Source organism: Bactrocera latifrons, unplaced genomic scaffold (genome assembly GCF_001853355.1).
Source record: "Bactrocera latifrons isolate USDA-ARS-PBARC rearing strain unplaced genomic scaffold, ASM185335v1 scaffold_14, whole genome shotgun sequence".
NCBI classification, from domain to species: domain Eukaryota; kingdom Metazoa; phylum Arthropoda; class Insecta; order Diptera; family Tephritidae; genus Bactrocera; species Bactrocera latifrons.
Window position 1 is genome coordinate 1,900,413 of NW_017534852.1, and position 16,570 is coordinate 1,916,982.

Here is a 16,570-nt window from a genome sequence, read left to right on the forward strand (position 1 = left end):
AAAACAGTGACTACAAAAACATTATTATTAATTTTTCCAAAAAATATACAATTCTTTTATAAAACATATTTGAGCAAAACTATTTATTTTTTAAACAACCGAAAACAAAATTAATATTTTTTCACGAATTATGCATGCATTAAAATAATCTCAGCTTCTCTAATGTACCACATACATAAGTTCATTTTACATTTTAAGGGCTATCGTGATACTAATTAATTTATAAGATCGTCCTCAAAAAACAGAAATAAAACCAAATTTAATCAACGGAAATTAAATTTCACGAGTGAAATATTGGAAAAAATGCGTTATCAGGCATTTTGACCTCACATTGCGTCAATAAATTAGTGATAGTAAATATGCTTTACAAAGCAAATAATAAATAATTGATAGATAGCAAGTTTCTGCTACAAACTTGGCATTTCCGCCAACAGCCGAAAGCTCCAATCGTAATATTAAGGGTATTCACACAAATTCCGAGAGATAGTCACGTGATTTCACGTAACTCACGTGATGCTCACGTGTGCAAGTAAATAAAAAAAAAAAAAAAACAAATCATAGATTTAAACAAGTAATCTAGGAAAACATAGAGAATGGTAAATCGAACAAGCAACTGGACTAAAACATGTATAGTATACTGTTACCGGTTTACCACTTTAATGAGTAATTCAAATACTACATACATACATAGCGAAAGTCCAAGCAGCAAATCTATTCTCGATTTATACAATTGAAGTGGATTAAAATTTTGCTATAATACCAAATAGTTTCACACCCCAAATAGTTGTTAGTATTGCTGGCGGATGGAAAAGTCTCTAGCACTGATAAGGTCAAGTATTTTCGTTTATGTAGCGTCTGTTGTTATGGGGACATTTTATAAATTATCTATGTACCATATTTGTTAATATATTTTTACATGTTTATATTGCCAATTTTTTTTTTCATGAAATTTGAGACATTCAGAACTTTTTGGACTCATTAAAAATTGCTTATCATTTCCACCGGCTTCACTGATAGCAGACATTATAAATCAAGATCAAGCAATAAGTAACAGTTCTTTTCTTTTGGTTGTTATTTTTTGCTTTAATTTAATAATGGCCAATTTCAAATTATCAGTGCGAAAGTGTCTGTGGGCAAAAAAAAAGTAAGACGAAATATTTTTCTTACTGGCATCGTTGGAATATCGGAAGGATCAATGAAAACTATTTTGAAACATAATTTTGGTCTAATAAAAGTGAAAGAGTTGTTGCGAAAAACAGCGTGCTTTCCGAATTCCAGAATGAAAATTAAACGTATTATTACTGGCGTTCCCTTTTGGACCAGGAAACAGCCGAATCATCCGAATACTGTGGCAAGGCTGAACCAAAGCCGAAAAACCAGGTCAGGTCGAGGTTATGTTGACAGTTTTCTTCGATTATCGAGATGTGATGCACTCCGAATTTCTTCCGTCCGGCCAAACTGTCAACATGGAATACTATTTGAGTGTTATGCGTCGTCTGCATTGATTCTTCATAAATTTTCAACCAATATCGTGACGCAACCAACGTATTCGCCTGATATAGCTCTGTGTGACTTCAGTAAACTCAAACGACCGCTGCGGGGAAGTCGTTTTGAGTAAATTAAAGACATTAAACGTGAATCGCTACGCGCATTGAAGACTATTCCGAAAATCGACTGTAGCAACTGTCTCGAGAATTGGAAAAAAACGTTGGCACAAGTGTATTGTGGACAAGAGGGTTTACTTGAGGTGGAAATAAAATAAGAATTTAAAAGAAAAAACAAAGTCTTACTATTTTTGCTCATAGCAGTATGTATATTATTTCCGATATACCGACTTCTCCTTTCCGGCTTGGAATCTTCGTATATATGTCGACATAGTAATATAGTACATAGAAAATATTTCATTTATTATTTTTCTTCTTATATGAGTTTATTTATTTGGGCATATTTTTTTTATTCCTTAACGTTTAATTATCTTACATAAAATATTTACTTCTTCATAATTAATTATTTAGGTGTTTGTGACAATGCTTAAAACATAATTATAGAATTACCAATAATATTCTAGATATATAATATATAATTACATATGTATGTATAAATATTCCTATAAATGTTTACATATCATCACTATACATATTTATTCACATTTCAGACTCCTCCAGAGAGTGCCCACTTACAAAATTTAGTTCCTGTAAATAGAGCACATCTAGTGGTCATGGCGTTCGATTTTGTAGCAGGTTGCCTCGGTGGTAAGTATGTAATATATGTGACCTGGTCTACGGAAAGGGGGCTTAGGTGTCGAAAAATCCAAAAAATCAATTTTCACTTTTTAATTGATTCGGATGGAAGATGAGATGTTTAACAGCTGTTTCCCAGAAAACTAGTTTTCGCACGTTAGCTCCCTTTTCGTAGACAAGGTCACATATAATATTAAATTTGACATCAAAACCAATAGGTCTGAATCCACCAATTGATTTAATTATTAAAAGTATAGAGTTATGGGAACGTCTGAATGGCTTTTAATCTGAAGAAAAGTTATAAAATATCAGCTGAAACCCAGTAGACTAGGCAACCCACAAAAGGATCTTAACGAGGTGATCGATGTATAAATTACACAATAAGTGAGACCTTATTACCCTCTTAATAAAAATAAGCACCGATGGCTTTGAATAACTATTTTAACCTATTAACATGTCAATATCATTCACACAAGATCCAATTGTCCTTGTTGTACAAATTTAACAGCCTCGCCTTTCATGAAACGAAAGCAAGCTTACATACGTGACCTAAAAGCCGTTTTGAAAAGAAATTATGTCTTACGCAATGAGATGCTGCTTCAAATTCTTATTTGACATCTCTTCCCTTCCATTGTAGACTTTACGAATAGTGAATACTTTAAGAAAGTCCAGATTACTTACTTAGCCAACTAAATGGCATAGAAGTTGAGATATTCCCTGGTTTTTATAAGGTATGTGTTCAAAAGTAGGCAAGACAGTAGTGAAATTAATAAACTCATCAATCCAAAGATTCGCTTGGGTAGATCACTTAAAGTTTAAGTCATATTAGCCATTATCAAGACTCAACCAACTGAAAATGTCAATACAACTGGACTTTACTATATATACATATATATTGGCTACAAAGTAGAATAAGTCATGGATTTTATAAAACAATACTTTCGATGAAATGACTCTCCCATATCTCTAAACAGATCTGAGCAAATACAAAAAAAAACGATGAGGATCAAGAACGCTAATCCTAGTCGAAACAAAATCCAAAATTTAAAAAATCTAAGGACAAAAAAGGCACAAAACAAAGATTCCCATGAATTCTCCCCGTTCTTTTTTACCATGTATTTCCCGACAAGTTTTAGGCGCGATCGCTTCATTAGTTATCTATATTATATGAAACGTACTCGGAATAATTTCTTCGGGATTAATAAATAATAGGTATTTTTTGTTACGTGTTTATTTAGTATTAGGTCCCGATGATTAACAAGAATGCTATAATTAATTAGAAACTAGGAGTTACTTATCACGTGTTTTTTCTTTTCACTATATATTTTCTCTTTCAATTGTACTCACCAGGCTGTGCAGGTGTTTTAGTCGGTCATCCATTCGATACAGTTAAAGTTCATCTACAGATGCAGGATGTTAAGAACCCTATATATCGTGGCACCTTTCATTGTATATCGTCGCTAGTTCGTACGGATGGCGTGAAAAGTTTATACCGCGGCATGTCCAGCCCACTGATGGGTATAAGTGTTGTTAATGCCATAGTCTTTGGTGTATATGGCAATGTACAGCGACAGATGATAGACTCAAATTCATTATATTCACATTTCATTGCTGGTTGCGTGTCGGGTTTTGCGCAGAGTATAGTTTGTTCACCAATGGAATTGGCAAAGACGCGTATGCAATTACAACATATGGATCCAAAAGCTCCTCAATATAAAAGTCCTATTGAATGTATACGACATATAATACAGACAGATGGGTTTAAAGGTGGTTTTCGTGGCTTGGGAATGACAGCGCTCAGAGATGTACCAGGTGGGTGAATTGTATTTTTAAGTAGCAATATATTATTCGAGCTAAATATATGAAGATAGAATAGTCTTAATAAGTATTAACTTTCTTCAAAGACTGTAAGGTTAATCGGATAATACTAATGGAACTATTTTATTGTTAAATTAATATTGTACAAAAGAAAATAGACAAAATAATTCATATTGAGGTTAATACATACAATATTCCCGAGGAACTTCAGTTCATACCTCCACTAAACACACAAAACGTGCGTTAAGCACTTAGGACTACCAATCTTATTTCACCGAAGTATCACAATACAAAGCTTACAGCTGCCATGGCAGTGAGTTACACGTAATCGAAACGGATCCGATTTTTTCTCAAAATTTGTTTCGGAATGTAATCTGCCGTTCCGATAAGAACAAAGTTAAGACACTGGTAAATAGGCCTGCAAGCGATATAATCAAACTCATAGACCAAGTCGAGTAGCACAGAAATGTTTGGAAGCCTGCAATGAAGACATGCAGATCTACATCTGTAACCATGCAGACAATTTCGAAGGAAAATCGTATTTTCTTTCCACTTACGATGGAATACGAGAGACATTGGTTAAAACTCTTCTTTGACGTCTCTCCTTAGTCATCGTTGGGAGACAGATGAGCTGTAAGACAATTTTCCAGGATTTATAATCATATCAACTTAACGATGAGATTTTAAGGCGTGAGTTTAGCACCGAGGTCAAATAAAAATCCAGAAGTCACAAGATTTCTTCAGAACTGAGAAATAGTTTAAGGAGACCGTAGATTGTTTAAGGTTAAGTCTAAACAGATTAACTCAACATGAATATGAGCTTATGAATCGTAAGTTTACCACCGGCTGAGCTTAGATAAATAGTCCATTGTTCAAAATTCAAAAATAATTTGAAGAGATCGTAAGATAGTTTAATATAGTATAGATAAAATTCTCAAAATAATACATAAATATAATTTCAACGGTCCATAGTTATGTTAAGAAAGTTATATTAACAATTACCTTTTCTTCTCAAGGTTTCGCTGCCTACTTCGTTAGCTACGAATGGCTTATGTCGTTAAAAGAAAAACCGAGCGTCCCACACGCTCTAACTGCCGGCGGCTTAGCCGGTATCGCTTCATGGCTCGTATCCTATCCCACAGATGTAATTAAGACGCTGTTACAAGCAGATGGTATGAGTTCAGCGCCCGTGTACAAAGGCGCCTGGAATTGTGCGGTCCGAAATTATAATAAAGATGGTTTGCATTTCTTCTTCCGTGGTCTCAATTCTACCATTATACGCGCGTTCCCCGCGAATGCCGCCTGTTTCTATGTGGTCGCTTGCATTTTGGGTCTGACAAAGCGTACTAATTTGGAGATGGAATTACAGACAACCGATCAGTTGGCCATATCGAGGATACCTATATCGGCTGAGATGCCCTTATCCTATCTGCATCGTTATGACAAAGAGCGCCATGAAGTGCGTGAGAAGCGCTTTACGATGGTGAAAATTTTACATCGCCTAGGTGCCTTCAATGAAGCCGTCTGTCATTCGGAAATTGAAGATTTAGCGCATGAATTTTATCCAGAAAATGATAATGATTTTAAATATTATGTTTTCGAAGATGAACGCATAAAAATAAGAGAACTTTGTGGGGATAATGATTGAGAATACTATATAAAGTCCGTTTTAGCTGACTAGTTGCATTTGTATATATAATACTATATATATGTATGTATGTTTGTATATATGTATTGTACCTATATTTATTTATATACAAAACCACGTAGTGCCAAAGTATAAAATCATCTGTAGTTAGGAATTATGTAAATTAATAAATGTGAAATAGATTAAAATGCTAAAATTTTACAAATGAACGCATTCACGTTTTGAAGTTTTATAAATGAAAAAGGGCAAAAATAAAATATAATATTTACTATGATAAAACAACAAAATCATTGTATTTGTCATTAAATATTACAGGTTCATATTATAATGGGTGATCCCTGTAGAGATACTTTTTTCAATAGCCTTTTTTGATAGGTCATGCGTGAGTCGTGTCTAGCTGCCATGCTATTTTTGTTCATTATTGAACAACGTTGAACAACTGAACAACATTCACAAATTGTTCAAATTTTTTACAAAAATTCAGATTCTGTAAGGAGTGTGTTCCGCCGGCTTCACTCAATTTATGCTCAACATAATCGGCCTACAGAGCGTACTCTTCGCAACAACATCACCCATCCTGAGGCCTAGCATTCATGATTGGATAGTATTCACTCGAATAGACTGCGTAAAGCACGCAGTGAAGAAAATATAGTGTAGCTGTAAGTGTACACAAAGACCGTGAAGAGTCTATTCGGCGCCGTTTGCAGCAACCTGGACTGACGTATGGAACGACTTGGCACATTTTACTTCGAGATTCCAAATTGAAAGCGTACAAAATATATCTTGTGCAAGAATTGAAGTCGCTCGACCTACCCAAACGACATCGCTTCGCTCTTGAAAAGTTCCAAGAAGATCTGAGGTTTTCGATCCACATTTTGTTCATTGATGAGGCCCATTTCTGGCCCAATGATTATGTGAACAACCGAAATTACCACATTTGGGACGAACACTTCAGTGAGCAGATAATTTCACGTTTTGGGCCGGTCCGTTAAACATTTTTCCGCCTAGATCTAGGACTGTCGAAATCCGCGAACGAGTCATCGAAAATTGGATTCAATGATGGACCATCTGAGACGTAGCCGCGCCCAACATTTAAAAGAGATAAACTGCAAAAAATAAATTCCAAAAAATGTTTATTCTTTGAAATCGACAAAGAGGTGGTGTGTGTCGATCCGCTTCTCATGGGTCTTTTTAAAGCTTTGGAGCATTAGGAATATATGGTCAGTTGTTAATTTCTGTTCCATACCTAAAACCATACTGAAAAGGTCCTATCAGTTTGTTGACGGTGTGCGATGCGATGTTGATGAAGCTTATTCCACAGTAGTTGGCGCGGATTGTGGGTTCGCCATTTTTGTGGATTGGGAAGAGCACACTTAAATTCCAATAAGGAGTCAATGCCTGCTCCTTATCACTTCTTCGTCGCCGTATTTATTAGCTCGGCCGACAATCCATCGGCAACGCCGGTTTATTGTTCTTCAAACGGATAATTGCTTATCGAACTTCTTCCATTAAAGAAGACGCAATGAAAATAAAGATAAAGCAATTCTTACAAAACCATTAATAGTTTTAAGAACTTTATGAATAATTACATATGTATGTATATAAAAACCTGATCTTACATCTACAACAGCCAAAGCACTGTAAAGCAGTGTAGTTAATGCGTTCTACTTCTATTTCTGCTTTTTAATGTTATCAATTTGGTATCAATTTGGTGATAAAATATGGCTCGAAAAGTAAATTCCAGTTCGTTTTACAGGCCACAACGCTGCGAAGCAAATTATAGCTCCTCTGGACAACTTCCTTTCCCGACTTTTATTAACACAGATACCGTGTGAATATAGACCCAAACTATAACCATGCAAAAAAATGGGTATGAACACGCAAACACTTGGAAACATGCTCAAATCTCTGCGTACGAAAAACACTCAACTCGTCGACTTCGAGCGCTATGGCAACGAGCAACTCATACTGGGTGCTGTTTATGAAGGGAAAATACTTTAAATTGAATTTCCAAAGCAACAAACTGCAATATCAATCGCTTTACAGAAACGAACGAGAAAATATATTTTTCAAGACGCTTACAATTTGTGTGAATTATTAACGCTTAGAAATATATACAAATATTTTATATAAATCTACACGAAAAGAAAAAAATTAACCGATTGCCAATATGATGAGTGATGAAAATCAAATCGAAAAGGCAGCCCAGCCGGCGTCGGGTATCGATTCTGGACCCGAGCCGCGTTTGGAGTCCGAACAGGAGCGCGCAAATGATACACACTCCGAATGTGACTTTGCACGCCTACCAGAGCCACCAAAGCCCGACGAACCGGAACCAGTACGTTTAGCACTCCTGCCACCGGACCACCCACTCTTGCAGAAATTTCAAGCAAATTTAAAGGACTATCTTTTGCGTACGAAGGAACAACTCAAGAATGAAATCGCCGAGATCAAATACCAATTAAAGCTGAAGGAAGCGGCACGCGAAGAGCAAGGCGCCAAGCTATATGATCTGCAACAGGGTATTAATCGGCAAAATGAACAGTTGGAAGATTATGTGCAGCAGATACAAACGAACATGCAGAAACGTGTGGAAATGGAGAGTGAAGTGACGCAACTCAAAGCGGAGTACGAAAAGCGTTTGCAAACGAAAAAGGAGCAAAAGCAAAAATACAACAAACGTATGGTCGAATTGGAGAATATGAACACGTTGGAGGGGCACATACGCAACTGGGCCGATGAGGTGAAAGACGAAGTGAAGAATGCCAAACGTATTGTGCATCGTGATACACAGTTGCAAAAGCAACTGTCCGAGGACAAGAAGAAATCCGATATGCTCTTCTATCATCTAGATGTCGAGGTGAAACGCAAGGAGCATGAAGTCGAGGTAGTGCGCAGCGAGTTGCAAGATATGCGCGACATAACCGATGTGCTAAAGACAAGCATTAATGATGCCAATACTGACTTGGAGGTGCTGCAAACTGAGCACAAGCGCTTAACCCAAGCCTGGAGTGAGGTGATTGTAGCCATACAGCATCGTGACAAAATACTCTATCAAGCGCAACAATCTATGGGGTGAGTTATAAGTTCACATACAGTATACATATTTATAAGATATATAATTTATACGAAGGCTTCAGAATTTTTTTATCAGGCCTGCTGCTGGTAATAACTGGAACTGCTTCGAATGGTTTGATATCTTCTGAAAAATAAAGAACTCTAAAGAACAGAAAAATTTGAAATTGAGTAAAATTCTAAAAAAAATGTCAAAGTACCAAAGTGACTCAAAAAAATCATCCTTCCTAATGCGGTCGCATACGTCAGGTTCAATGGAATGCGCTCGGTTGACATTTGAGTCACGTCCCTTTCAGTTTCCCACTAACGCTTCTTCGCACACCAGCCCTAGTGTACTAACAAATATTGTTATAATTCTGACAGAGGTTCCCCTGCCCGTACTAGCAGTTCCGCCCTATTTCTGTCCGTAGTCAGCAGATTTCTTCCGACCGATCCTTTCAATAGACTTCGCGAGAGATTGTATACTAAGCTCCCAGGTATAAATTTACCGACCTCCTTACATTTCTCGGCTTCCTCTTTTCTTCATGTGTTTCTTCTGAATAATTCGTCCTTAAAAGGCTGCCCAATCCGAACCGTTATCCGTCTCCCGAAAAGTAGGATAGGTACATATCAGAACTAACCAGCTCATAGAGGAAATTTTTTCAAGCCACACTTATCTCAAAGACTTTCCATGGTTTTAACGGGACGGAGTCAGTTGCGACATTAATTCACCAGCTATGTCTGCTGAGTGTCACCCCAGCATACTCAGGAGGTATAATGTCGTGGCCAAAAGCTGCTCAATTTTTGAAATCGCTGAGATCGGACCTATATAGCTTACTATCTATACAAATTCTATACAAATTGACCGAACAAAATTATGTCATTGTAAGGAGTTTTGTTATGTAACGAAATATCTTCACAACATTTTTATCTTCTTATTTATTGGCGTAAACCAAGTTAACAATAGCGCGCCAATCGTTCTTCCTTTTAGCTTTTTGACGCTAATTGGAGATTCCAAGTATAGCGAGGTCCTTCTCTACCAGGTCTTTCCCACGGAGTGGAGATCTTTTTCCTCTGCTTCCCCCGGCCGATACTGTGTCGAATACTCTCAGAGCTGTAATGTTTTAATCCTTTCGGATGACATGACCTAGCCAGCTTAACCGCGTTAAACACTTGGGAGCGCATACCTTCAGACATCCCACCAAACTAAAGGGAGTTGACACTGAACGCCTATGCAAATGTGTATTGGCTACTAAGCGTTTTGCTAAGTTATAAGTCCGAGCACGGGATTTCTTCTTTTCTAAGGCTTCACAAAAGAAAAAAAACATACTACATCCACATCTTCGATCAGCCATCCAACCTAACCTAACACTCTTTTTTCAGCAAAGAGAAAGAATCTATTACACTAAACACAATGAGTATTGAGTCAATTAAAAAGCAGATAACGAAGGAGACAAAACAAAACGAAAAATTGGAATCTTTCAAAACGCGACTCCTGGCCGATTGTGGAAATCTTAAACGTGAATGTGAGTATAAACAGAATTATTAGAGACATTGAACTGCAACTGAACCGCCTCTAATGTTCGCCCGCAGGTCAAAAACAAGCGGAGACATTGCTCGGACTGCAAGTGAAACTCGACGAATTGCCGCTTTGGTTGAAACAAAATGAGAAGGATTTAATCGAAGCAAATCGTGAGGGTACCAATTTGGAAACCGAATTACGTAGAATGCAATGGAAGAGCGATAAACTATATGCCAAGAAATATCAAATGGAAGAGAACATGCTAAAGGTGGCGCAAGATCAATTGATCGCCGACAAAGCTAGTCAGTATCRCTTGAAACTTTTGCGCGAAGCACAGGAAACACGCAGGGGTACCGAACTAAACTTGGCTATAGTTCAAAGTCAACTCTCAGACACTTTGTTGGATACGGAGCGTTACCGGGGCATATTAGTGAAATTGAATCAAGATAACGAGGAGTTAGAAAAGAAATTACATAGTGTGGATCATAACGCCGAATTGATTCTAGCCGAGATGCATGCGTTAGAAACACAAATCGATATCAAAATGAAAAAGATTGATCGCTTATCAAGTCGCCTGGAAGAAATCAACCGCATGGGCGAGGAAGCGGCCAACAGTGTGCAGACAAAGAAGGTACTTAAATAGCTACCATAAGTTATTAAAAAACTTGACTGTGTGAATTTCTCTGATTGCAGATCAAGATATTGGAGCGTGGCATATTAGCTACCGAACAGCAGATACGAGAACTCCAGCAATTTTGGGTGATGATGCAGAATCACTATGTTAATCTATCGGAAAAGCGCAATAATCAACTTACTGAAATACAGGTCACCCAAAAACGTAAGTACTGATAGGACGAAGTCAAAATAATATATTGAAATGTTAACCCTGTGTAATTGTGTTCAACGAGTTCTTGTGTTAAAAATTTAGTATTCGATAGATTTGTATTCTGATCAAAATAGTCCAATCAGACAACGAGATCATCACATTAGCTCAGACACTACACATCAATATTAATGCATTTTTTCCAACATCCAATACACCAATTTGTTAAAGTAGATTTAGGAACATAAAAAAAATCCTGATCCAGCTCGTTATCTAAATAAATCAGAATATATCCTGCCAAGGTTAGATTACTTCCAGGTGGGAATACCCTCTAGTGAATAAAGAAGAGGTTTAGTAGGGGAGAAGGCTACTATCTCAATCTATACCGACGGGTTCAAAATGTATTGCGGTGTAGAGATGAGGGTATCTCCGAGGATATTGATATCTCTTTCTCTCGCTATCCGTCTACGAAACTCAGCTAACAGCTTCTAATCGGAAATACTAGGCATAGAAAAGACCTATGGAGTTATACTGAATAACTGGGGAAGGGCACAGAAAGATACCAAATACACAAGCTGTCAGACGGTATTGCTAGTCTTATCGTTAATTTCCACGTAATAAATAAATGTAGGAGATCATTAAGCTCACTGACGGGTCACCTTCACTTGCCTCTAATTATAGCTCCCAGTCTCGAAAAATCAGACGAATTGGTTATGTTAGGAGCCTCTCTAGGAATACCCGACATATGTGACAAGGCCAGAACTAAGGACTTAGTACTCAGTTTTAAGGAAGGTATATACAGACTTACAGACAACAGCATTGGTCATTTAGAGAACATGCGTTCAAAATTAACAAGCCCTTTAACAATACTTGCCAGCTGCAAACTTTACATCTCCGCTAAGAGTGTCCATCTCAATCACAAAACTCGACATCCATTTCTTGGAATCCATCACAAGATATAGTCGACAATTAGAACGGTCCTATCTCGCTTTATCTACATTCATTCATACAGTTATTCCACAACATTCCATGTAATATGTCGTACAAAAATGGCTTTCATTGAAAATTATATCACTGAGGGTTCGTTTTCTGCAGCGGACGTATTGAGTATCTTTGATAATTAGTTTCAACTCTATGGTCTCGAAATTGAGTTTAGCAATAGAATGCGGATTGTAACAAATGCACTCACATACTCACGTACATTTCCTCAATATCTACTATCATTGGTTGACAGAAAACTCCGAATCGTTAACCTGGAAGAAATCTGCTTTCCCATTCAATCGCTTCCACAAAAATTTTAATCGTGAATCAATATTTCAGAACTCAGTATAATTAAGCAAAAATCGCTGAAAATCGATGTAGATCTTGAAAAGCAGGAAGAGGCCACAAAAGAACTCGAACACGACATACAAATCTATTTGACCAAAGTAGAACTCTTAAATAAGAAAATGTGTAATGCGCGCCAACAGCACGACAACGAGGAGAATGAATGCCAGATGGAGCACAATGAGCTAGTACTTAAGTTGAAGGTAAGTCACTAGGGGACATACTCAACCCGATATAATATAGGACAAGCTTTACTAATGCCTCTTCAAAACGTTTTCAGGATCATGAAATGAATGTCTTAAATATGGAGGCCGAAATTGATGAGCTGCAAGATGAAATCGATCATTACAAAGACTTGGTGCTGGACAAACATCGCGAATCATTGTCGTGGGAGACTAAATATAAGCTAATCGAAGAGACGCTACGTTGGCGCAAAGACGAAACGAGTCTCACCAGTGAAATCGGCAATATGAAATCCGAGATACATCGCATGAAGATACGCTTCCAGCATTTGGCGCGCGCACAAGAGAAGCTCGCACAAGATTTGCAACACGGTGTGGCACATCGTGAACATATCTATATAGCCGCATCGGCAAAAAAGCTCGCTGAGGTAAAAGCGCAGCGCATCAAGACTGGCATTTCGTCACAACAAAAAGTTATCGACTTACGTAATCGCTTGAAGAAAATTCAAAATGAGATTAGTGTTATTAGCGATGAACAACTCGTGAAGGTCACACGTGATAACGAACGTATACGTGCCGATCTAACGCGTTTGTATGAAGACATTGAACGTGAGAAGGCGCTTGACGAGGAACTACGTCAGAAGATTGACGATATCCTTTTGTTGAAACATTACAATTTAGAACGCATCGTACGCAAACAGAATCGCGCGAAATCGTATCGGCGCTTAGGCTTGGGCACATCTTCACCGAAGATACGCTCTGAAACCGCATTAAATCAACTAGTACAAAAGCAAATGGAAATAAATGATAATCTACTCGAGGTGGTACAAATTTTGAACACAGAGTTTCCGGAGAAGAAAAAATTCTTCGCCAAAGTCACACAAGTTCTTCGGGATTAAGTGCGTTACGTCAAGTTAGTTAGGTTTTAATATATTTTTTTTGCATTTTTATAGAATATGAATTTATGGCACATTTGTATTTAATATGATTTGGAAATATATTTTGGCCATTATGATTTCTAAACAATTAAATGAATAGTATTAACTTTAGCATAAGTTACGAGTATGTAATATAAATATTTAGCTTGGAGAGCAACGGCTCATCACGAACGGAAATCTGACCATTTTTGAAGTTATCTCTATCGAATGTTAGCCAGGGTTACGTCTCAGATAGTCCGTCCGTTAAGTCCAATTTTCAATTACTCGTTCGAGCATTTCGACTGGATTGTCCGCATAGGCTTTAGACTTTACAATCCCCCACAGGATAAAGTCTAACGGTGTGATATCACTCGATCAAAATAGCCAATCGACGCCCAAAAAGTGAAATTATCTACTCACCAAAGTGTTCTCTCAATAAATCCATTGATTGATGCGACTTGTTGAAACCAAATGTCCCCCAGATCATGAGCTTGAATTTTGGAGAACAAATAATCGATTATCATGGCGCGATAACGGCGGCATTGACGATTACGTTCTCATCGGCATCATTTTTGAGAAAAAAGGAATAATGACCATACCACCGGCCCACAAACCACTCCTATCCATTGTTTTTTCTGGATGAAATGGCAGCTATTATTGCTTGTTTACTCTACACCACATCTTTGACTTCTCCAAATAATAATAATGTTTTGACTTATGCAATTGTTGAACGTTGTCTTCAGCTTCGGAATATTTTAGGCCGCATTACAGTCGGTTTTCTACCAAAATCCGGTTTCCCTTTTATTTATAGAGTATTTAATATTGAGTATATTGTTTGCCTTCTGCCATTAAATACACACACGTAAAGTTTTTTCCGGCGGTTTCGTGTTTTTCATAAAAATTTACAACGCACACTCTACTTGGAAGCCATTTTAAGCACAGTCATTTATTATTTATTGCAAAGTTTTAGCTATAACCCCTTATATATACATATATCAATTTTAGAATCAGACACTATATACATACATACATATGTATATATAAAGTTTACGACACAAATATGCTATTTCGTTACGTCACATATCAGAGAATGATCAGCTTTGTATAAAATTTCTATAAAAATTAAACGATCCTCCAATAAATTTCCGTTTCCACAGAAATAAAATAGAAGATGTAAACTAACCGTTCCCGCGACGGTGGGCTCTACGTAACCGGAACGGACCCGGATTTTTATCCGACCAAGGACCGCTCCAACAGCAAGATGTTGAATAATTTGAATTTCAGCCAGCATAAGTTTTTTATCCTCCAGTAATAATAAGGAATCGGAAATTTTTATATAATAATCATGCAGTCAAAACTTACCGTGGATCCAGCAGGTTGTTGTTGTTGTTGTAACGGCAGAGTTCTGCCGAGTTGACAGTCCTTGGCCGGATAAAAATCCGGGTCCGTTCCGGTTTCCGTAGATCCCACTGTCGTGGGAACGATGGATCCAGCAGGTCGTTCTTTTTGGAAAATACATATGTATATATAATCTGAAATCTATATTTTCTAATACTAAAGTATTAATCTATTCAGAATTTTACTTCTCGAACAAAAATATCCAGAATTTTTAGGCTTTATAAACGAGTAGATCGGTCGTTTTTATGTTTCTCAAATTGCAAGAAATCTAAAGGTCTATTATTCGAAACCTTTCTAATATGCAACCTACCATTAGCAGCTTTGTATGGCGCATATACCTGTTACTTGCTTTCTTCTTTCACTTCACGCTCTCTGCCATGCGGAGCAGCTTCTTTATGGTGTGGAACCCAGCTCATTGCCGTCTAAATCTTTATGCCCCAGAGGCGCAGACGCAGGTAAGTCTTTGCTACTTTGATAGTTGAAGTCTGCAATGCTTTCGGTGCCCAAGCAATTACTCCATATATAAAAATCGCTGATGCTCAGCTTACAACGCCAGGAATTACCGTCTCTAAGCAGCTGCATACCTTGAATGTTTTTGTAGCTTTAGATAGGATAGTCAACTCAGCAGTTTTCTGCCAAATTTTTGAAGAATATTTTCTACCGCCAGAACAATTGATTTCCACTGCGCTCACTCGCAAAGCCGCAACTCCTCGTTGTATGAAGCAAATAAAACCAACAACAACATTGAAAAATTAAGTACATATAATATACACATGTGATATATTTTACCATTTTAATAGTATTAATACATATAATTTCCTTAGTTCTTCAACCATTTTCGTTTGCTATACATATACATTATTTCTTCTTTACTCTCTCTCTCTCTCGTTTTCCCTTTCGCTCTCGCTCGCTCACTTACGTGACAACGCATCGACGCGTGGCCCTTTAAAGTATCCACGAAAATACAAATCAAATGTAAAAATATAAAAAAAAAATAAAATTAACTTTATCTTAGCTAGGTATTTAACTTTAAGCATATAAACATAATATATGTACTTGTATGTATGTAGGTAAAACAGCTAACTGGATGTATATAATTAAAATACTAATTTTTTTTTATTTTATATTTGTATGATGTATGTTTTATAAGGTCTCACAATTAATTATGCTTGTTGTTGTTTTTTTTTTTCTTTTTCAAAAAATATTTTTATTGATTAAGTAATTACTGCTTGATGAAATTTTCCTGCAATGCTTTCAAAAAAGTACAAAAATCATTCTTAGTATAAATCATAATTAATATAACAAAAAATTAACTAAGTGTGCGCGTTTGTATAAAATATTAACTTACATGCGATTGTAACTAAGCAACTTAATTTGAATTTTATTTTATTTTTCTTTTATCATATTTATATAACATAATGGCATAAAAAAATGTTGTTGCTTTCACTGCTTGGTAATGTCAAGTGTTGGTGCTCGCGGACAGGTAGGTAATTGTAACGGCATAATTGCAGACAAATCAAGGCGCATTGGAGAGGCAGCAGCACAGGGTGGCAATAATTATTATTTTTCCTTTGTGTTTTTGAATTATGTTCGTTTTTCAGTTATTGTTTTTTAATTTAATTTTTTTTTTTGTAATATTATT

The 16,570-nt window shown here is 36.8% G+C and overlaps 2 protein-coding genes and 1 long non-coding RNA gene across 3 annotated transcripts in view; 2 read left to right on the forward strand and 1 right to left on the reverse strand.

The window, feature by feature from the left end:
* The window catches only part of LOC108965467 (mitochondrial basic amino acids transporter), a 6,941-nt gene extending 1,026 nt beyond the window's left edge, over positions 1-5,915 (forward strand). Inside the window, exons 2-4 of the mRNA XM_018927909.1 lie at positions 2,156-2,252; positions 3,591-4,052; positions 5,075-5,915. Of these exons, the coding sequence (XP_018783454.1) occupies positions 2,219-2,252; positions 3,591-4,052; positions 5,075-5,706 (1,128 nt within the window). The 5' untranslated portion in view covers positions 2,156-2,218 and the 3' untranslated portion in view covers positions 5,707-5,915. The remainder of the gene's footprint in view (positions 1-2,155; positions 2,253-3,590; positions 4,053-5,074) is intronic.
* Positions 5,916-7,736: 1,821 nt separating this feature from the next.
* Positions 7,737-13,607, forward strand: LOC108965381 (coiled-coil domain-containing protein 40). Its single transcript, XM_018927737.1, has 6 exons — positions 7,737-8,781; positions 10,144-10,286; positions 10,354-10,913; positions 10,976-11,120; positions 12,426-12,634; positions 12,712-13,607. Exons 1-6 carry the CDS (start codon positions 7,877-7,879, stop codon positions 13,510-13,512), a joined length of 2,763 nt encoding a protein of 920 aa, XP_018783282.1. The 5' UTR covers positions 7,737-7,876; the 3' UTR covers positions 13,513-13,607.
* Positions 13,608-15,707: 2,100 nt separating this feature from the next.
* LOC108965399 lies at positions 15,708-16,553 on the reverse strand. The gene is made up of 2 exons (XR_001993103.1): positions 16,277-16,553; positions 15,708-15,871 (listed from the first exon to the last, which is right to left on the reverse strand). It is a non-coding gene; the product is annotated as an uncharacterized LOC108965399 (long non-coding RNA).
* Positions 16,554-16,570: the final 17 nt, after the last annotated feature.